Source organism: Poecilia reticulata, chromosome 1, assembly GCF_904066995.2.
Source record: "Poecilia reticulata chromosome 1, P_reticulata-male-v2, whole genome shotgun sequence".
NCBI lineage: Eukaryota > Metazoa > Chordata > Actinopteri > Cyprinodontiformes > Poeciliidae > Poecilia > Poecilia reticulata.
Window position 1 is genome coordinate 6,919,134 of NC_088830.1, and position 22,385 is coordinate 6,941,518.

Sequence of the window (22,385 nt, forward strand, 5' to 3'; positions counted from 1 at the left end):
TCCTTATTTAGTCCTTTATTTAAACCAAAAATAATCAGAAAGCCTTTCAGTGTCCTTGTCAGAAAATCCTATTTTCCTAAAGCAATTCCTTCACAGTGGTTCGTATCAAACGGCTGTAAGCTCTGTGGTGAAGGAAGAGGAGTCTAGCCCGGCCCGAGGTTCTGCATGAGCTCACGCTGCTCCTGGTAGAGAGAGTAGAAAGACTGTGCTAAGCTGAGGAGCGGGGCGTCACAGTTGTCCATCTCTTTCTGAAAGACATCGGCGTGATCACATTGAGAAGCTGCTGACATGTCACTGGTGTGTTTGAGAAACAATTCATTATCAGGCAATTAACAGCATGAAGTGTTTTCAGCTACACTCACAGCTGATGTCTCGTGGTACTCCAGTCCCTTGCTTTGGGCCCACTCCTTGGCCACGGACGCTTGTACTTCCCTTCTAGCTGACAGATCAGACTTGTTGCCCACCAGAACACCTGGGAGGTCGACATTTACGCGCATATTTAGCAACTTTTTAGACAGGAAAAAAACAATCGGAATCTGTAGGTCAGGCTTTTAAACGATCGATGATTGGCCAGAAAACTGCAACCGGTGCACCTCTAGTTTTGAAACATACATGCAGTCATATTCAATACATTAGAATATGAGTGGTCTGATGTAACATTTTAATTTTAAATTTCTTGTTTTCATTTGAAAACATCAGTCTGTGTATAATTCACCAAGTTAACATTTTTCACTTTGTGAATTGAGTTACTGAAATGAATGAACTTTTCAACATGAAATTCATTGAATACTGTCGTGTTTTTTGAGTTAAAAAACTTTTAAAGTTGACAGGAAATTTGAAAATATCACTTGATAATTATGTGTTACTGGAAGATTAATACTTCAACAGCAACTATAAGGTCCTAAAAAATACAAACATAAAGAAAAAACTTACATAAATAAGCAATGCTAAGCCTGGTGGGGGCACAAGTAAAGCCTGGTGGCCCGCCAGGCTTGTAATACACTGGGGGGAAACCCAGACTGTATATTTATGCTCGCCTATTGTTGCCCCTAAATGACTTTGGTACACAAATAAACCAAAATGATCTCAATAATTTCATTCATAACTTTTTATTTTCTTTGATGTTTTCAGAGAAAGTTAAACATGATTAAATGATGGGGAGGAGGGGTGTTTTTTTATTTTTATTTAAATTAACCGAAAATAAAAAAATAAAAAAAGTTGTCCAATGACATCTTGAAGTTGTTAGAATGGATTAATGTATTTGTAATATTGCGTAATTGTCAAGTACTTGCTGTGTTACTGAAAAATTCTATTAGGATTAAAACAAAAATAAAGTATAAATATTGTGGATGTGAACCACTGTCCAATTGGCTGAGAATTTAGCAAAGTTCTGCTTTAGAGAACCTTCAAAGAGGCTATTAGGCTCCCACTTGTCATCTTTTCCATTAAGAAAACTTTATAAGATGACCTGTGTTTTTATATTGAACTTTAGGTTTGTCACAAATTAACCTCATTTTTTGTCCTCCTTCTCTTACCTGGCACATGGAGGCCTTTGCAGTGTGCTTGGACTCTTTCCATCCAACATGTGCAGTTAGCAAAAGACTGCTCATTGGTCAAATCGAACACCAGACACAGCAAAGATGGCTCCCCCCACTGCAGAAAGCAAGGTGATTGCAGAGGTGTCACACCCGTTTCATTTCTTCTAATCCCGCGACATTAATAACCGTAAAGCAGCTCCAGACGGAGAACCTCATTAGTTTCATGCAAATGAAAACAGAAGAATCCAGGGAAGCTTCTGACCATTTTCTCGCAGCCCTCCACTAGCGTCTCCTTCCCCGCCGAGTCTAAGATATAGAGCTCCTGGAAAGAGAGAAAAGGACGGCACAGGTGTTTCCCACAGAGATTTAGTCAAATTACACGACTTAACATTCCTTTTCTCCGTGGCAAAGAGATCCATCTTCCCCTACTCTTCGGCCGTATTGCTTAGTGAATACTGATAAGGACCTAACAATGTTACATGTCTGGCGAAACTTTTTCTCTGTGAGTGATGGTTTCTGGTTCTCTGTTTTCAGCCCCCCCTGTGATTTTTTTAGAGAGTTTTAAAACAGAACCCTGAACATCGCCTGGGTAGCTAATACATTTTGTGCCGATAAGCCTAAATGTTACCACAGATTAATCTACAACGTTGCTTATTTGTCTCTAAATCTGTTGTAATTCAGGATATTTATTACCAGAAGTTGCCTCTGCTGAATTCTAACCGCAACTAGCAGATAGATCACCTAATTAAACGGAATAAAATATGATGCTTTTTTTTTTTTTTATAACTGCAGCTTATCTTTTCAAGCATATAGCTGAAAGCAGTTGTAGGTAATTGTTTTTCTAATATTCAGGCCTTGTGTCGTGGATGATTTCATGACTAAATACACTTTTAATACGTTCACTGACGTCCAACAATTTGTTAAGAATACAATGTAGGGGGTTTGAATCTATATTTCACAATTTAGTATCACTTTTTATTTCAAAGATATTATGCTTTTGATCAAGAAGTGCTGGCAAAACTCCCACTCAGGGTCCAGAACACCGGTGCTTCGTTTGCTTCTCTTTGGTCAACAACAAAAAAGAGCCTTCAGATCAGGTTTGGTTATGAAGACCGAGCCGTCTGAGCCATGTTTAATAAACTACAGCTACAACTAAGTATTGTCAGCCTAATGAGAGAGAAAGTAATAAGATATCACTGTGGGCATAGAGTGAATGAATACCAAAAGAGGTTCTTGTTGCACTTATTTCATGCTACATATTGTCAGCTGACATTAATATCACAGTTACTGTTTTCATTTACCACATTTTGTCCTAATCCCATTCAACACTAGGGCTACAACTAACAATCATTTTAGTCATTGATTATTCTATCGATTATTCTGATGATTGATCGGATAAAAAATGGGAACATTTGGCAGATTTTTTTATTTAACCTCTTAAGCTTTTTTTTTTTTAAACAATATTAAAAATACATTAAAAGAGGCAAATGGACAGATAATAAAATAGAAAATAAGTATGTTAGAGCCTAAATGCAATAACATATCAGTGCTTTGGTGAATTATATATATCACCACCCCACATTTTTGTGCATTCAAGTAGATTCAAATATCTTGAATAGAAGTTTTATCAACATTGTAGCTCACTATGAAAAAAAAAAGGTTATCTTGAATTCAATTACACAGAAATACAATTAATTCCTAAGGAGTGATCATGAACTTTCATCGACTTACCACAGAGTCGTTGGTCTCTGGAATGTTGATACATTTCATCACCAGCTCCACTCCCGTTGTCTGACAAACACAAAAAACAACAACATTCTGTCACATCACACGTGGCTTTGTTCAAATGAATTTATCAGTTTACAACTACATTGTGCTTATATACAAACAAGAGAGCCAAACACAGAGGTAAATGAGTTGTCTTTGCACTCAGCAAACTGTCCATGGTGATTTATGGTTCATGCCAACACAGAGACGTCACTAATTTGCTGCTCGACTTGGCTTGAATGCAAATTCACTACCTACCTTGATGCTGAGATCCTTGCCAGACCTCAGGTACTGTGTCTCGTTTGCTTTTTATCCAAGTCCCAGTAATGTCTCAATAAGGATAAATTCATAAGAAAGGAGTACAAGCTCTAAACAGCAGTATTGTTACAAAGAGATGGAGATCCAAAGGTTTACTGGTTAAATCAAGAGTGAGGGTTTGTGATATCAGTAAGGTCTGTTCAGTTATATTGTTAGGAATACATATCAAACATGGGAAATAAGTAAAGTATGGAGCTTTTAAGGGTGTTTTTCTGCACTAATATGCATATAAAGTGTGGTTTGAACTATAAATGGTGTTATTTTTCTCTCCTATAGGGTGTTACGTTTTTCAGCCACGTCGCCCAGCCATAGTTTCAATGACTAAACTTAAAAAGACGGACTTCAATCAAATTCCATCCTCCTCCAGACTGCCAAGGCACTCTGCTATAATTGTTCCAGGAGTTTATCTTCAGAGAAAATTGTTGATTAGCAATTAGAGTTGACCTTGGAGAAGTAAATTTCTAGGTTTCCTCACATCAGCATCTAACTCTAAATTGATTTGATCTCTGCACCTCGTAGTTAACTAAGCATGTCAAATGCAAGAGGCTTAAATCTGCAAACACCCACGCGTACCTTTCACAGTCGATGCTTCTGCAAAATACAAACACACACAGCTTCGGATCAACATTTACCTGATTTATACACAGTCACAGTTCATAACGAGGTTCCGCTGGTACACATACACACACACACAGAACATGCTGCAGTCCCACCAGAGACCGGTCTAATGAGCTGGCGTGATGCATAGGAAGCTTCTTGCTGGAATGTCAATGAGGGCCTATTAGCAACAAATAAGCTTGGAATATTGCTACCAGGCTGTCTGACATTTTCAAAGGAGGACGTGAGCAGAATGGCAGGCCGGCATCGGCCGCCGTTCAACATCAAAAGTTGAACAATCTAAAGGATGATTTAGGTGAACTAGGGGGAGATCATTTGTAGCATTAGACTGTTTGTAGAGTTAATTCTAAATCAATAAACACACTTTTTATTTTTTCCATCAGGGATTAAATTTTTATGACACAAGTACTACATTGACTTAGTGCTTATTTTCTAAATTCAACCAGCGTAGTGCATGTAGGTGGTGCTTGATCTTTGCTTGTCACTGTTAAAGCTATGCAAATTTGCTGAACGTTATTACTGACATGACCTCAACAGATCTGATTTTCTAAAACTGTTATTTCTGGATAAATCGGATTTCTGCACAAACTCTGGATGGCTCACTGCCTCCGTTGTTGATTCAGCAAGTTTTCACTAGCATTAGGTCATGGAAGCTCCTTCTTTTGCATATATATGTTTAGACGTAGCTGTGGGAATATTCCAGAAAAGGCAACAATCAGCTTTACTTTGTTCAGGTGTTTTAAAATAATTGATTAAAATTGAAACTTCTCTTTAAAGTGTAACTATGTGAAAGCACAACCTACAAACTTTGAAGAATTCCACCAAAGTGGGTGGAGCCAAGGGACGCTGAGGGGCGTGGCCAAATGTGTGGGGTTGAGCAGAGAGGGTTAAGTCAAGTTGTAGTCAGGACTGTTGCCAACTTAGGAACTTATGTTGCTATATTTAGCGACTTTTTAGGCACCTCTACCGAATACTTTACAAAAAGCGACAAATCTAGCAACTTTTTACTTTTACAACAAAGACTATTAGTACACATTTTAAACTGGGTTTTAAAATTGTTCTAACCTAGCAGTGACGATTAGCATAAGATACCATTTTTGTGTTTTTCTGAAACTTTACATTTACAAGCATATCCTGTTTTGGTGTTTAACTTTTTTTAGGTGTTAACCTATTGTACAAAATTCGGTTGCATTGTAAACTTGTGGTTATAACATAAAAACATCCAACAATGCTGCTGTACCTGCTATAGTGGCTTTCCAGAACCCTGCAGTATTAATTATCGACATTCTTGTCACCTCAGAACACCAATAGTGCTGAAGTAGCAAAGCCAGAACAAACACACACACACAAACACACACTCACAGTAACTCTTGGCTTTTCCCCCCAGTATCTTCCAACCTGTTTAGTTTAGCAATGAGCCACTGGACTAAATGATACACTCAGCAAACATTTATATATTTTGAAAGAAATTAATGAGGGCAACATTACTGCATATGCTTTATACTCACAAGTCACGCAATAAAGGCATGTAGAAAATAACGTTTCACTCCTATTGTTTGATCTGGTCTTTACTGGCTTGTAAAAATAGCTGAATCTAATCTTCAATTAATAAAACCTCGTCAGTGTCACGGAAAATTAAATGAAACAAAAAGATAAAGACAAAATAATAAAGTTTGTGTAAAAATAAGTTCACCTCAAAAAAACATGAATTTCAACAAAAGAAATTTTGTTGAAATTTCTTTTCAACAAAAGAAATTTTGTTGAAATTTCTTTTCAACAAAAAGAATTTGTTGTTGAAAATCTTTAGATTTCAAATCTTAATTTGCCAGGAATGTGAATTATTTTTAACAGTACATACATTACTAATGTTACATAACTAAAGCATTTGTTAGATTGCTCTAATGTTGCTTTCTTTTCATTTGATCAAAATGGGCCCCCAGCAAATTATTTATTTACCATAATACTTGAAGTAGGCCATACAAATACAGATGCTCGTACTTTTCAAAAATGTTATTCACAATCAGCACAAATATATATCACTTGAATATATCCCATTTCTTTTGGTGTGTTTGTTTTTAACTGCAGCTTTGTAACAACACCTGAAATGACATAAAATGATATAACATATAACCTATCTCTACTACTAATATGTTGTGTTTTGTACTTGTTCTTCAGTTAGCTTCTGTGAGTAAAATTCAACAATTCGCAACAAATTTAATAAAGCACAATGTAGTTAAACAATTTCAAGAATAATCTATACCCATGGATCAACCTGCTGTGCTCAGTTGAAGCTGAAATTTAAATATTACATTTGATTAACTTCAGAAACTTACTGCAACTTACTAGTCCAAAGCTTTTAAAATCCTCCAGCAATGAAAGCCATAGTTTACAGAGTCGCATTAATAGTTTAGTTTCTTCCTTCATGATTATTTTGTACTTCAGTGATTCCAAATAGATCAATGTGGGCTCTCAAAAAGCACATTATGTACTTTATGCACTACTAAGACCAATATTATTGGTGATGAAAGCTCTCCGGACTAGTTTAGGTGATGACATGATATGATTAACATTTTGTAATTTGCTCTCACCAAGCTGTAGTTCTTCTGGAACAGAGATCCATCATTGTAGAAGATGTGAGAAAGACAACTTTTCCCCACTGCAGCATCCCCTGTACACACAGGAATAAAAAAATTGACTTTATTTAAACTACATTGTCAGTCATGATTTTTTTTATGTTTTTGTTAACATAGATAAATATTCACTAAGTGATTTAGATGTGTTTTATACATTAAACGATTATAATAGATGGAATGTTTAATTGTCTTTTCAGATATTGGGATATTAGGTTATAAGCAATTATTCTTGGCTCAATCAGGACAAGACAGAGGTTTTTAAATAATGATTTTTCAGTAAAACTTGGAAAGTTTGTTTTATGTTTTTGCTATTTACATCACATTACAACAAGAACACATTAAGAACAAATGTTATCAACTGCTGCATTTGTTGCTGTACATCTTAAAATGGGCTTTTCTGTGTTTTAAAATCTTTGCTATCCTGCAGATCATTTTTCATGCTATATTGTGTGTGAAAAATGCTTTGAAAAGGTGGAAACGTGGATACTGACAATAAACACTACATCTAGCTGGCTGAGAGTCCAACATCATTTCCTGTAATGTTTTTAGTTGCATTTAACCAGCAAATTGGAGGAACAGCAAACCGTAGCCAGTATATGATGACACGTAGATATTTACATGTATGTCAGCTGCGCTTTAGGGTGTATTTAATAAAGAAGAAGCAGATGTTTGACTATTCATTAGCTTTTAGCCCCTATGCGAGGGTTGTAAGACAGCGTAAACTCGCAGTTAAACTTCCACAAACCTTACCGAGAAGAAGACATCTTGCCCTCAACTTCACCATTATACGGCGTACATTCGAAACCTCGTGAGAAATATGTTAAGCTTCTGTTAATAAATGAAATAGCATTCCTGCTAGCAGCTTTAATCTTCCATTCGCCTCGGCAACATGGACAAAACACGTTTCCTAGCAACCGTTTCCAGTAGCGACTCATTGGTCCACTTAGCCAGCACGTAAGTGGCTATATCATGTTCTCATTGGCTACTTGTGATGACATGGCATAGTTCCCCTGAGGAGGTCTTGTAAGGCAGAGCTTTCGTAAACAGAGAAGAAAAGCATATCAAACTTTTCTGGTGTGTGCGGCTCAGTTTCCGGCATTTCCACGTATGCTAACCAGCTAACCAAATGTTGTCAATATGGGATGTTTTAAACAAAGTATGCATAAAGCAGCAATTAAAATAGAAGGAGAAGTCCATATTGAAGCAAAGTATAATATGACCACTAGAGGGCAGAAAATGCACCATAAATCACTCAATTACACAGAGATGCCTAGATTTACTTTTGTCTTTTTCATGTGATGGAGCAGTGTTACTGTGTGCTTTAAATAGACATAAAGTAAGCAACTGTTTTCTACATGTTTCAAATGTAACCGGTGTGGCATCATCCCAGGGGAAAGGGCGCTTTGAATTCGAGCAACCTAAAGCAGCGCGAGACTACTTGTGATGCTAGCTCACGGGGCCAGTGTGTAGAGGGGAGGGGGGGGGGGGCGCGCTCCCGTAGAAATAACACGATTCGCTCAAGGCGTGACGACCGAAGCGCGTTCACGTGGCGGGGCAATACAGCATCATCAAAACACTGAAACACACCTCCATCCAGACAGCTCAGCTCCTAGCAGGAATAAACAAAAACACAAAGTAAAGACAAACGAAGGAGAAGAATATTGCGCGCTCGAGAGCTTTTAATTTTTACATTTGTTTTGCATCCATCCGGAGCAGGATTGGGGGAATTTTTCCGTGTCGACTACCCGGTGGTTCTCTACACACACACACACACACACACACACACACACACACACCTACCTTGTGCCTTTGAGAAGAAAAAAAAAAAACAGCGGGGAAGGAGACGGGGATCATCTGAGAGGCGGCTGTCTCGAGAGGAGGTGGAGGACAATGGAGGGGATGCAGGCATACGGAGCCGGGAAAGCCGGGGGAGCCTTCGACCCTGTCACCTTCCTCCAGCAGCCTCAGACCATTCTCCGCATCGTGTCTTGGGTAAGCAAAACTCAGAGATGACAGATGTGAAAAGTGGGATTTGTTACGTGTAAGACGTACATGCACAGCCTTCTTTGGTGTGTAGGCCTTCTTTGGTGAGTTGTTCTTAAACATTAAAAAAATAAAATAAAAAAAATTAATTCCTTAAAAACATTTTTATCAAAGACACAAATAATGTCCTTGCCACCATTTTTTTTCGTTGTTTTTGTTCGTTTTGGTGTCAAGGACAAGTGACTTTATTTACAATTTACATCTTTCCTGTACACATAGGCTGTTGTTGTTGCTGTAGTATCCCATAGTATAAGACTTCTTAGTTTAGTATTAATATTTAATACAATTACATTTAAACTGAATCAAGAGTTTTTGTTTTTCTAATAGCTGCACACTGTCAAAACCACCGAGGAGCAGCACTAATCAAAGGCCTGGCAACAGTTGGGGAAACTTTTTAAGATGCTCTTTAGGTCAGCAGCCAAAAGAATCTGAACTCAGCAATCCTTTTTCATTTGATCCAAGGTTTTAATGGTCATTTCTCACAGTAAGTTGCTCTTAATCTTAAATCATGTGTGACACAAAGGTCTATTTTCCACTATAAATAATCCCTGCTAATTTAAAGAAATCCTTGGTTTGTACAAAGGAGCTTCATTGAGTTCATCCTCTTAGCCTCTTAGTAATAAAAATATATTTTTTTTACTGAGTCACGTCTATGGTGTTGAATGCTTAGGATGAGGAAGCACTGATTTATAAATATATGAGGTTCACTTTTCAGATCCACTTTCAGACAAATTAAGAACAAATTGAAGCAAAACTGGAAATATTGTTTTGTAGAAAGTATTAAAACCAGACTCTTTAGTTGCCCAGCAATAACATAAAGTCTGACTTTATGTTATTGCTCATGAATTTCTGAAGTTGATGTTTTCTAGTATCATTTCTGGAGAAAAAAAATAACTCTTTGAAGTTTTCCTCCTAATTTCTTTATGTTTTGGTAAAATCTCATGTGAATGCGATGTGAAGTTCCTTATCATGTTGACCTTGGTTTTGTAAATCTTTCAGCTTTATGAAAGTTGCATGCCTTCATGCCGTTAACTAGTTATCCATGAATATCATGTGAGGCCAAGTCATGGGGTTACCCTCTGAAGCATATCATAATCAGACCTGATTTTCCCCAGTCACAGGATGATGCTTTTTGCTGTTTTTTTTTAAGTATGTTGTATAAATATCACATATTTTAGTCAGAACTTTGCACCTGATTATTTTGAGAATGTGTCTTGGAAAGGCCCTTTAAAGTGGGCCTTTGCCTCTTTAAAGAGAACTATTCCACGTTTTGCTCATTCAAATTGTGACCTTGTCTTCAGCTTCTGTCGATAACATGTTAGTGAAAAGAGACAAAATGTTCAAAAATCTTACAAGTGTGACGTACACGCGGTTTAAGACACTTTTAAACTGATTCCCTTAAAAAAAAAAAAAAATCTGCTACTGTAGTAGCGATGCAGCATGCAAATCCTTTACGACAGGAAGGCTAGAAAAAACGCCAAATGACTGATATAAAAGCAAATTTTTAAACAATTTTTTCAATAATTTTGTCTTTATTGTTTAAGGGGAAAAAGTGAGGGAAAAATATCTTTAAAATCAGATATTGGATTTGGCATTAAAAAGAAATACTCAGATTTTTTTATTTTTAAATTACGTTGCCCAGCCTAACTAGCACGTCTTTTAACTTCAAGACAGAGTGGTACTGTCTATTAAACAATAATAAATCTTTGCTTTATCATGTCAAGTTGTTCTAATCTGGATACTTACAATAAAGAATAACAATAATGGATATTGTTATATTTGCAATAAATGATTGCAGTCTTTACTACTAAAGTCTTTGGTAGTAAAGACTTTACTGTTTCTGTAAAGTCTTTCTCTGCAATATTCTAATTATTTGATTAGTATTTTTTTTCAAATTAATTCAGTATTGATACAAAAAACTTTTTAAAATATGATTTAAATTTTTCTTATTAAAACTATCTCTATTTCCCTTAGAGTTCAAAGTTTTATTTGACGAGTTATCAAAATGTAAACAGCTGATCATTTTACCAGACATTTTGCTGTTTGTTGTTATTAAAACGTATTAACGCGGGTCAAAAAAATTTGTTTTAATCGGGCTCATGTATACAGGTATGCAGTCATCAAATGCACCGCCCCCAAGGTGTCACCGGAGCAACAACACGTCTCCATGGTAACAGCCACGGGCGGAGTTGTGGTGTTTTGAGTTGATAGTCTGCTGCAGCGTGTGGGGGAGGAAGCTGTCTGTTGTTTGAATGTCCCTGGACTGAGGACATCAAACAGGGACGACCAGAGCAGTTTATGAATGGCGGTGGAGGGCTGTCAATGTCCCACTTGTTGGCCATCATGGGAGCTGACTGCGGAGGTGATAATGAGTGTGTGTGGGTGTGTATGAGGCATGTTGTGATCCACGGCAGAGTAGAGCAGGGAACACAGTGACAGATGGAAAAGAGGGTACCCTGCGTATGATCGGAGCCTTAAATGAAAATCAAACCAAACACCGTCAGCCTGACTTAACAAGCAAAGAGAACGTATTTTCGCCTCAGATTTGACTTTGATCTGCGTTTTGAAAGAACTCCGCTGTTGTAGCTGCTGATATTCCCCAATCTTTTTTTCTTTTGTTGCTTTGAACAGAGTTCCTGAAATTCTGCCAGCAGGAGCAAATCATTATAAATGTAAATGGGATGTTCAGTTTAGCTTTGTGCTTGAAGCGTTTTTATATTTAGCATTAACCCAGTGCAGCACAAAACGTAGCGCACAACTTCTTCAACCGCTTAACTTTGCTTTTCAAAAACAAATACACAGGAAGTTTAGTGTTTGGTATTTTTAACTATTGTGTCTAAAGCTTAGATAAATGACCTTCAACGTCTTACGGTCCTTTAGAGCAAAATCTAGTTATATGAGCATCGCTTAGCTAGCAAGGTACACCAAGATTTTCAAACTTCACTTATGCAGTTTCTACTTTTTTTTTTAAGAAACCAACACTGCACCTTACCCACCTGTTACTTAGCACTATAAGGCCAGCTAGCAGGCTAGGTAACCAGACACTTTGACCTATTAACAAGCTATTTTCAGCTTTACTTCCTGTTTTACCCTATACAGCTGTTGAATCATTAAGCTTATATAAAGCAGAAATAAAAGCAATGCTAGCCGTTTCTGTTTTGCTTATTATAAATCCTGTAATACGGTGAAACTTTTGAGTTAGCAAACTCTAAATCATCTGTTACCAGTGTGTAATGCGGCCATAGAGCTATTTCTCACAGTAAAATTATTATTCTATTTCTCACAAAATGTGTGACATAAGCGACTGTAAAATAATCTGTTGGCCAGCTTGTAATTTGCCAGCTGTAGTTTAAAAACAGCGTTTTTAAACTTTGTAAGAGTGAAGCGTTCTTGGATAGTCAGTTTTTCACTGACTATCCAAGAAACATCACTTAAAATAAACATATGTTTTTAAACTTAAAACTATGACATCAGGTCTCACTTAAAGTAACATGAGTTAGCATTTAAATTTTAGCAGGGATTAGCATTTTAGGTATTAGGAGACACTATTATTTGTAGCAACGCAGACAAATAACAGTGTTTGCGTTATTTGTCCAGTGTGGAGCATTTTCTCAGCAGCGTGTTAAACCAGGAGTGCACTCACACACCGTCAGTGTGTAAGCAAGTCAGAATTCAGATGTTTTTTCATCTGTTTGGTCGCACTGTGAATACATACCCACTTGAATCTGCTGCTATTAGTCAGCCATCCACATAATTTCAGCTATTAGTCATGAATAACACAGCAACAATCAGTTTGGTGTGAATCTGGAGTCTCTGAACATTTAGGAATGTAGCGGGTCGGTGTCAATAACACCCTAAACGTCTCTGAGTGATATGGATCAGAGCCAGTTATTACCAACTTTTTTGGTGAACCTGAATGCATCCTTTACCCATTAGACACACACGATTACACTTACTGTTTTCAGTTTGTCAGTGTCCGTTGAACAGGCTTAGCTTGGCGTAGATCCGTTTGCACCTGACAACAAAGCAATAAATCGGAATCTCATTTAGCATGTGATAATTATAGTTAATAATTGGACAGACTGGACAGGTCGCCAGTCTGTCGCAGGGCAACACAGAGACACACAGGACAAACAACCATGCACACACACACTTACACCTAGGGGCAATTTGGAAAGGCCAATTAACCTAACAGTCATGTTTTTGGACTGTGGGAGGAAACCGGAGTACCCGGAGAAAACCCACGCATGCACAGGGAGAACATGCAAACTCCATGCAGAAAGACTGGGGCCGGGAATCGAACCCAGAACCTTCGTGCTGCAAAGCAACAGCTCTACTAACTGCGCCACTGTGCAGCCCCCTTGGTCTAGTATTTTCTGAAAATGAACCCTCAGAAGCTGCGTTTCCATTGATCATATAGTTGCTCGATTTGACATTTGAAAAATAGATTCACTTAACAGAAACACAGCAATGTTTGAAAAACTCCAGTTTTTCGATAAAAAGTGTTGGTGCTAGCATGAATAAGTTGGTTTATTTAGCAAAACTGTAAAGGAAACACTTTTTCAATAACCGGATGTTGCTACTGGTGCAAACCACAAAAAAAAGAAGATGACAGGAAGTAGTCAGAGGACTATGGCATGGCATGTTTTTCAATGATTTGAAGAAATGTATTCACATGTAATTTTAACTGCGTTTCTTATTTTGTTTTTAGACATTAGCTGAATAAATAATGTTTATTTTTCTACCTCTCTGTGTTCTTCAGATTACATAAACATGGCCACATTTTTTGGTGTTGTTGATCACAAAGGATCTTTGATATCTTTGTAAAGAAGTGCTGAAATGGCGCATTTAAATTTGATAATGTTCTGTCGTTAGGTTGCCCAGCACCACTGGCTTGTTAGGCTGATTTTTGATAAGTTTGTACTCCAAAGGCAACATACATTGATAAAATAAAGTAACTAAAAGGAGAAAAAGAGGGAGTTGTTCCACAGATAATACTGTTTTATCTCTCTTGAGTAATTACCATGTAACATTTTCTCAGTAAAGATTAAACACAACATAGAGTAGGGTGCTTATTATCAAATGTAGATTGATAAAAATGCACTTAAGAGTTGTAAGTGCATTAGTGAAGTGACTGATGGATTACACAACACTTAAAGACTGGCATACAGTATATCGTGTTTGTATGAAAAGCTAGCCTTGATTTGAAAGAGATTTCAAGATTCAAAGTTGAACAAGAAGGGATACCCAAGTTCCTCGGCATCTGTCCAGATATGCCCCTCCTATTCGGCTTTAAACACATTTACCAGAAGACAATTACAGCTTTGCACAGAACGCCTAGGATTAACCACTTTGACTTTCTAAATAAAAAAAATAATAATTTATTAAATCAACACTGCGGTGCGGAACACAGATTTTTTTTTTTCCGGACTAGAGAGAGGTTTTGCTTTCGCTAACGTTAAGTGAAGTTAAAATAAAAGTAAGGCTTTCAGTGTGACACAATGCGTGGTGTGAAAAGTGACTCAATGCAGTGGATGAGAGGTCATGTGAGCTGGTGGGTCCCGGACTTGTCATTATGTGTGTTTGTCTCATTGCGTCCCCTTGATACTGCAGCGGCTCTCCTTGAATTATATTTTGACAAGGCCTCCTGTCTCTGCCGCTCTCCTTACGCGAGCTGCTGCTGCCATGGTGACAGCAGGTATCCCAGCCCAGGACGACGCTCTGCAGCATCCAATAATGCAGAAGCTGCACAAACACACATACAGGGAATGTAAACCCTATCAGCCAACTAACTACTTATGTAATTTCTCAGTATTTTTTGTATTTAGTGTCATAACAACAAAATTCTTTACATTTTTTGTGAAACTTTTGGTTTTGCTGGTGAATGGAAAAAAGTGACATTTTTTCTCTTCTGAGTCTTTGTTTCCCTGAAACATGACAAGAATAGAGTAAAGAAAACATTGCACAATAATTCAAACTTTCTTAAAATAGAAAATATTCAAACATATTACATAATATCAGTTTACTTGCACATGTAAACAAATCATTTGTACCTACAGCTCTGGAACAAATGAAGAGGCCACTGCACTGAACCCCATTGAAAACATCCTGGTTATTCCACCAAATAATTGATTTCTGAAAACTTCCTGAGTTAAAACATTAGTATTGTTGTTTCTAAATGAATATGAACTTGTTTTCTTTGTTTCATTATTTTGACCATTTCTCATTTTCTGCAAATAAATACCAAATGTTTGCTTGGACTTTCATAGACATGTTGTCAGTAGTTCATAGAATAAAATAACAATATTTTACTCAAATATACACCTATAAAGAGTAAAATCAGAGAAACTGATCATTTTGCAGTCGTTTCTTTAGTTTTTCCAGAGCTGCATGTATATAACCATTGAGAATTCATTTATTAAACTGGTAGACTTGTATTTTCATAAATCGTTGATATAAGAATCAATATTATTGACCACATCATGTGGTAAGCTGTTTCTGTCACAGTCCCATGATTAGATTGGCCTCTGATTTTGTAAATTGTTTTAACTGTGTGATGTATCTCAAAGCTCCTCAATATATTGCAGCATTAATTTAAATCACTCATGAAAGACTGGCCTGTTTTGACTTTTATACTTAGAAATCAAGTAATCTGTAAATTAAAAAAAAATCTTACACAGAAATGTAGTCAAAACCAAGGAACAGTAGAAAAGGAAAGTTGCATGCATGCACTGAGGCATGCATGCACACAGTTTCACAAGCATGTCCACGCATGCATGGACGCACAGTCGCAGCAGGCGGCACCCTTTAAGAGGAATTTGTATGTGACCCTCCAGTGGTCACAAGATCAGAAGCCCACATGCTTTAATTTCACCTCCTAAAGCCTTGTGATCTGTTTACAGATCAGGGCGGGATCCACTTTCCAAATACACAAAAACACAGCCACACACTCAGAGCTATGCTTAACTTTCACTAACCAAGTGAAGAAAGTGAAGGTGTCAGAAGATTTTTAGTTTTTTTTTTTTACACCCCTGCTGAACAGCAATGCAAAAGTAGAAGTGAAAATCTTGACATTATACCTCAGTAAATCTTCCACCCTTGTGCCCTTTTATTACATCTACAAGGTTCAGAGTGTGTTTATGGGAAGATCTAACCATTCAGGGGTAACACATGGCGCAGTGGTAGCTCAGCCGCTTTGATTCCTATCTAGGGCCATTTGCTGCATATGTTCCCACTTCTTTCTCTCTGCCCTTCTTCCTGTCAAGCTACTGTTGAATACAGGCCACTAGAAAACCTTCAGCTTTCAAAAAGGAAAGCTCTGAACACTCATTCAGGTCAGCATTTGTAAGGTGAGACATTGCTGTTGGGCAACAAGGCCTGGATCATCATCTCCGCACTAATTCATGCCAAAGGTGTTCTGTCAGGTTGAGGACAGGACTCGGTACAGGCCAGTCAAGTTCCTCCTGACCAAACTCAAACATAAATGTGTGACTGATGAACACTCAAGTTGGAACACAAAGGGGCCAACCCAAAACTGTTTCTACAAAGTTAGGGGCAAGGAATTGTCCAGTTTGTATCCTTGTATGCCTGAATCATGAGGGGTTTGTTTCAATGGACTTAAGGGATGAACCCAGCTCCTGAGAAATAGCTAGCCTGGTAAAAACCAGCCACTTTCCTTCGTACAAAGAGTCAAGAGCATCAGCTACTGAGAAACAACTTCTTGCAGGAGGCGTGGACTCTGTTGAAGATTTAAATGATTCGATTTATTTTTACCCTGTCACTATCGTTTGGCCGTGATGCAGCAGTTCGATGAAGCTTACTGGAAATTGCTTGCGCTGTAAGCAACTCCATGGGGAGTATGGCCACTACTACTTGAAAGGAATAAAATGTCTGACCCATTCCTATTGTTCCAATTTTAATCACCTAATATTTTAAAAGCATGGCCGATACAGACTAAATGACTTTGTCCACTTCATTCACTGCCATTGCCAAATCATAACCCTATATAGGCAAACTACAATTCTAAAACAGCATGGAAAATAAATGTTGTCATTCACAACTTTGTCTGTTCGCTGATTGGCCTGGTTCAAATTCGACCATTTGTTGAATGGGAAAAATCCCAGACAGAGCAATAAAGGGACATGAAAATCAACCAGGCCAGGCCAGATAACTGCGACTGAGCCCAAACTCATCCATTGGATTGCCAGACAGAGGCATGATCCAGGGAACGCGTCTCTGCATTCCAGTGGCAACTCGATGATGTGTACCATTGCTCTTGGTGATGTAAGACTTTGATGCAAGCTCCCAGTCATGGAAACCCATTTCATTAAGATCTCAAGGCACTGTTCTTGACTTAATCTGAAGCCTGCTTTAAGTCTGGTGTGCGCAGACAGCTTTTGATCTCTTTGCACTTTGTTCTTCATCATCTGTTGACCCTTGTCTGTGAATTTACTTTGCCTACCAGTTCTTGACTTATCGTACAAGTTTATTAATGAGCTTCTGAGATCAGCTCAGTCCTTCACAAATTTCAGTTGAAGCAGTCCGAATCACTACATGCTTCACTTTACACCCCTATGGCCATGGAAGCAAACTGAACACATGAATTCAGTGGTTCAAGACTTCTGGCAATATAGCCCATGGTCTAGTTCCTACAAACTAGACCATGCATAAACCAATCGTTATCTGATAAGAATATTTGTGGATCTTATGGATGTGTTAATGGAGCAGGTAGAAAAAGTAAGAATTAGGAAATTGAAGGAATGCAGAGAGCAGGGAGTCCCTGGTGGTGAGCTTATCTGCTGGAGGAATTACTCAAGGGACTAGCCGAAAAACTAAAGTGTGTCACTACACTAGTTGCCCTCCGGGTCTGACTGTCCTCGATAAGAGAACTGAACTAACTTCTTTAGCATCCTACTCAAAAACCACAAAACATATATTTGAACGTGTTCAATTTTTTTTTTAAAGTTGAAAACAATCCACAGTCATCATTTGTCAAATGTTGTTGTGGGGTGATCATGTAAAATGTGACTTGAACTGAACCAAAATGTCAGTTTCTCGACTTTTGACGTTTCTTTTAACTCATTTTTAAACTTTTATTTAGAATACAAAAATGTAGCCATTGTTACCGTGTGGACTAAAACAGTAATGAGATAATATGATATCAAAAATATTCTTTGTGTCTAATTAATCATTTTGTTCATATCAGTCCTTGTGACCAAAACCTGAATCAGTTCAGTTAGATGAGGGAAATGGGGGAACAGAAAATAAAAAGGGGCACCAAGTGCATTAGTTTATCCATTCATGTGATCCCAATCAGCTGCGTTGTCAGGTTTTTCATATAAAAGACAACTTTAAAATCTCCAAGTTTTAAACAACACTCTTTCCTATTTTGCATATGTATGAGTAAAACAAAACTGCATTTTCTTGTTAAATGTTGTTGTTATGGGTTAAGAAGACAGGATGAAAGGAGAAAGGAATGGACAAATAAAGTTTTGATGGTTGCTTCCAGTTCAGATGCCACATTTGTTGTGATTCCTGCAGAGATGATCCTGTCTCACTTTGAACAAAACCAGCCATCCAAACCAACTGTTTTATTGCAACTTTTGCTCTCTGAAGAGCGAGAGCAGTAACTCCACCAGGAAAAATGTGGATAAACTCCATGTTTGTTTACAGCTGTATGTAGTCTATCTTGTTGTCCAGCGGATGAACATTAGCAGGAAAAAGATGTGGTTTAATTGCTTTATACAGGTCAGCTTTAGGCCAGTCTTGGCTTATTGCATCTGCGGTTCAGCCTCTATCTTCAATCAAAACCGTTGTGTGCATCTTTACTGTTTGAACTGCTGCCCCCTCCTCCATAGCAAGCCCCTGTTACATCCCATACTGTAAAATCTAACAAAAACAGATAGTTTTTGTTAGATTTTCTTGGAGTCGGAGAGACTACGCTAACTAGCATGTCAGCATTTTGAAAATTGTAAAGCCTCTAAGTTCTTCCTTGATTCCACATAAAAGTGAGGTTTCTGTTAAAAAAATATATCGTCTTCAAATAATTTCTTTCCGAAACATTGCTCAAGTGTTTTAGAGTAGCAATTTTTACTTACAAGCATTAGCCTCCGCTACCTAAAGTAGATAGCCTTTGCATTAGCATGAATGAACAGTTCCTGCTTTTATGAAGTCCAATCCACTTTACTTCTTTGTCAAATCTTAAGTTTCTTATCAACATAATGATGTTTAGTGAGTTAATTATATTAATTAGCTTTATACTTTGGATATATTTATCCAAATATATCCAAAATATCTAAAAATATATATCCTAGCTAGCAAGCAAACAAGCTTGTGTATAAGTGGCAGTTAGCAATGTTTGAGGTTGAAATCTTCAAATTGTCTTTGTAAATTGACTTTTTTTTTTTTTTGAGTTTTCTGCGATCCCTCTGACATCATGCAATGTCCTGAATAGCGTGGGAGGAGGAGAGAAACATATTAGTGCTTGTGACTTTGTGTTCTGTGTGAAGCAGTGGACGCAGCGAGGGTGCGATTTAGCTGCATGTATCTGTGTGACGAAGCGCACTCATTCTTCTCAAGAATGCTTGTGGGCAGAGGCGAGGCCAGTAACAAGGGGCGATGGGAGAAAACGAAGTGGGGGAGGGAGGGAAGGACGGAGCCATGATGCAGGCATGCTAAAAATAGCACCACCTCCATATCCCTCCTGCCTCCACAATCCCTGCATTCTTTCCGCAATCTCTTCATCCTCTCCGTCCCTATTGAAGAAGACATTATGTAGATGTGGGGGATTCAGGTGTCAGTTTCATCCTCCAAACAGCGAAAGCGGCGTGGGGTGGGGTAGGGGAGTTTCAGCGGGAGCGATGAAGATACGGAGGGAAACGTACTCACTGACTAACTCTTCTAGCCCCCAATTGTATTGAAATTATTGGAAATATATTCTGTCTTTCTTCAGTCAAACTGGAATACACAAGGAAGCATTTTCCAAGTCTCTTTCAGTGTTATGAAGCATAGTCAATTGAGTTACATGCAAAACATTCCCAAAAGTTACATTTTTAAGGTCAGAATTATTGTCATTTAACGTTTAGGAATGAAAACAGCTATATTATTTATGATTTTTTTTTAAATGACCCGTTTGTAGTGCTACAGTTGAAACCAGATATTTACATACATGGAATAAAAAAAAGAAAAAAAAAATTTTTTTCCCCTTCTCTCTGAAGTTAAATCAGACCAAACTTCTCCTGTTTTTGGCCAATTAGAATTACCATAATTATTTATATTTGTTAATTATTTATATTAAATGACATAAAACATTGCAAGAACACTTTTAGAGATTTTCGTCTTATTTGTTGTATGTAAACTTCTGGTTTACATACAACCAGCTCAACTGTGCCAAGGCACAGTTTCAACTCTATACACCAAATTAACAACAGTAATACTTTTTTTACTGCTTAGTTATTAGTATTGTTAAATGATTTATTACTAACAGCAATCTTGAAAGAAATTCTTCACTCAGTTATCTTTTATCATATAAAATTCAGAGCAAACTACTCGAGTTATCCATGTGAACATAGTGCAGCTTTATTTCATTTTTACTTTTATTCAGAATTTTCTTTTTAAATGACTCTTTTAAATGTTAAAAGTCACTATTATGTTCAGATTTTCTTTTTAGGGCAACTCATATTTTTGATTTATACTGCTCTGTGCTGACCTGCAACTACTTCAAGAATAACACTTTACCCAAACACAACAGATTAAACAATTTTGGGTTTAGTCCGAACTTTGAAAACAACTCTTTTTTTTCAGGTTTGCTATAGTGACGCTGGAAATAGCGACATCAACAGCTGAATTGGTCAATGTTAGTTGTTTTTCCAACATATTGGTGTCGGCCCAATAACTGAAACTCGGCATATTCACAACCAATGTTTATTCCAGTCTTGTTTCCATTGGTGTTTCAGGAGAGGGTGGAGCTTGGGTATAATGTTTTTGTATAATGTTTTTGCTCACTAACAAAAACATTGGCACCAACATCAGTATGCGCTGATATTATCTTTTTTTTTTTTTGTATATCAGTTTAGAATCAATAAATTAATTTATTAACAACAGACAACATTTATTTTCATCTTGTTGCCATTTGTTTGTTTTCTTTTCCCAAAGTGTCAAAAGGGTGGTGAAATATATATATGAATATATATGCACAATATGTGTAAATATCGGTTATCAGCCATGTCAGCATTATTAATATCGATATCGATATTGTCCTAAATTTTCATATTGGTGCCTCCTGAGTCATGTGACAGTGGTAGTGATGAAAAACAGGACTGTGGGGGTGCAAAGTAGACAATGTGGCTGCTTTTACATGATGTCAAAAGTGTAGAGAAATATATACATATGATATATAATTTCAATAAATATTGGTTATTGGTCATATCAACAGTATTAATATCGGATAACGATATCAGCCCAAATTTTCACATCAGTGCATCTTTAGTGTTTCACCTTAGAGATACTGACACACTTATGTTGCAGTTCGTCCTCAAACACTGAGTAGATGTGAAACATCATCATACACTATAGCAGAGGTTCCCAAACTGTGGGGTGCCATTGCAAGGGGGACGTGGGAAGTGATATGGATGAATGAAAAAAAAAAAAACGCTAAAACCGTGTGCGCTAAGGTGGGGTCCGGGGGTGTTTGAGTTTGACACACATCATATAACCGGAAGTCCGCGCCCCCCCTGGTCACACACATCGTTCAACTAGACAGCAGGAGTCTAACTCTCCCGATTTGTAATCCATAGGGGGGGCCCAGAAAAAGTTTGGGAACCACTGTGCTACAGTGATGTCACCACATCTAGAAGTCACTGTGATGTTTTTCTCTAGAAATGCTTTTTGGATCCCGTGTCTCTCTCTCTCTCTCTCTGCCCAAGTCCCGTCTAATACCTGAATAAAAGCCACTCGTGCCTCAGAATGAATTAATAATGAACTGTTTGTCTGCATACCCGTTCAGAACTCCAAACCATGTGATCAGCTTGGTTTTGATGGAGCTTATGAGATGATGAGCTCTTGGTGTCCGTGCTGAAATTAGTGTTTTGTGTTCTTTCTTTTTTTTCTCCTTTTGTTTCGCTGTCATTCTCCACTCAAACACCGACACACCAGCTGAATAAACGGAGCCACTCACCAACCTCAAGGTTCACTTCCGACCTTCTGTCTCTGCTTCACACTCCCGGTCACATTCACGAGTCCATCGCTCATCTCAGGAAAGTCCACAAACCTTCTCTTTCACCCGGACGCATCGAGTTCCCGGGAGGATTTGACATCTGGATGGAGTTTGTCTGATCTGCTTTTATCAACAGGAGTATGAGTCTGACTGCTAAAAATAAATAAATAAATAAAAAAAAGAAAGCTGGGTTGTGGGATCCTGTTTGTTTATATGTGTGGTCTCATATTGACAAGGGCGTTTCTGCGACGCTGC

General features: G+C 37.7%; 2 protein-coding genes across 5 annotated transcripts in view; one reads left to right on the forward strand and one right to left on the reverse strand.

Annotated features, from left to right (window-relative positions):
* On the reverse strand, positions 1 to 8,783 carry ift27 (intraflagellar transport 27 homolog (Chlamydomonas)). Of its 3 annotated transcripts, none has more exons than XM_008432482.3 (7): positions 8,675 to 8,783; positions 6,830 to 6,909; positions 3,270 to 3,329; positions 1,801 to 1,860; positions 1,536 to 1,653; positions 363 to 472; positions 1 to 182 (listed from the first exon to the last, which is right to left on the reverse strand). In XM_008432482.3, exons 1-7 carry the CDS (start codon positions 8,781 to 8,783, stop codon positions 144 to 146), a joined length of 576 nt encoding a protein of 191 aa, XP_008430704.2. In that variant the 3' UTR covers positions 1 to 143. The 3 variants fall into 3 exon arrangements, with proteins under 3 accessions (XP_008430704.2, XP_008430624.2, XP_008430784.1); XM_008432402.3 differs by having other exon boundaries at positions 1 to 248; XM_008432562.3 differs by lacking the exon at positions 8,675 to 8,783 and adding an exon at positions 7,625 to 8,038 and having other exon boundaries at positions 1 to 248.
* syngr1b (synaptogyrin 1b) overlaps positions 8,757 to 22,385 on the forward strand; it is a 23,451-nt gene continuing 9,822 nt past the window's right edge. For both annotated transcript variants that reach the window (XM_008432682.3, XM_008432743.3), the window contains exon 1: positions 8,757 to 8,866. In XM_008432682.3, coding sequence (XP_008430904.1) covers positions 8,765 to 8,866 — 102 coding nt within the window. In that variant the 5' untranslated portion in view covers positions 8,757 to 8,764. The remainder of the gene's footprint in view (positions 8,867 to 22,385) is intronic.

Bases quoted from the DNA above. Each gene is read 5' to 3' on its own strand.
- ift27 (XM_008432402.3), bottom strand. From the start codon at position 8,783: ATGCCTGCATCCCCTCCATTGTCCTCCACCTCCTCTCGAGACAGCCGC. The intron at 6,910-8,674 runs GTAGGTGTGTGT...CTGTGTGTACAG, and splicing joins TTTCTTCTCAAAGGCACAAG to GGGATGCTGCAGTGGGGAAA. The intron at 1,654-1,800 runs GTCAGAAGCTTC...TGCTTTCTGCAG, and splicing joins TGGAGGGCTGCGAGAAAATG to TGGGGGGAGCCATCTTTGCT.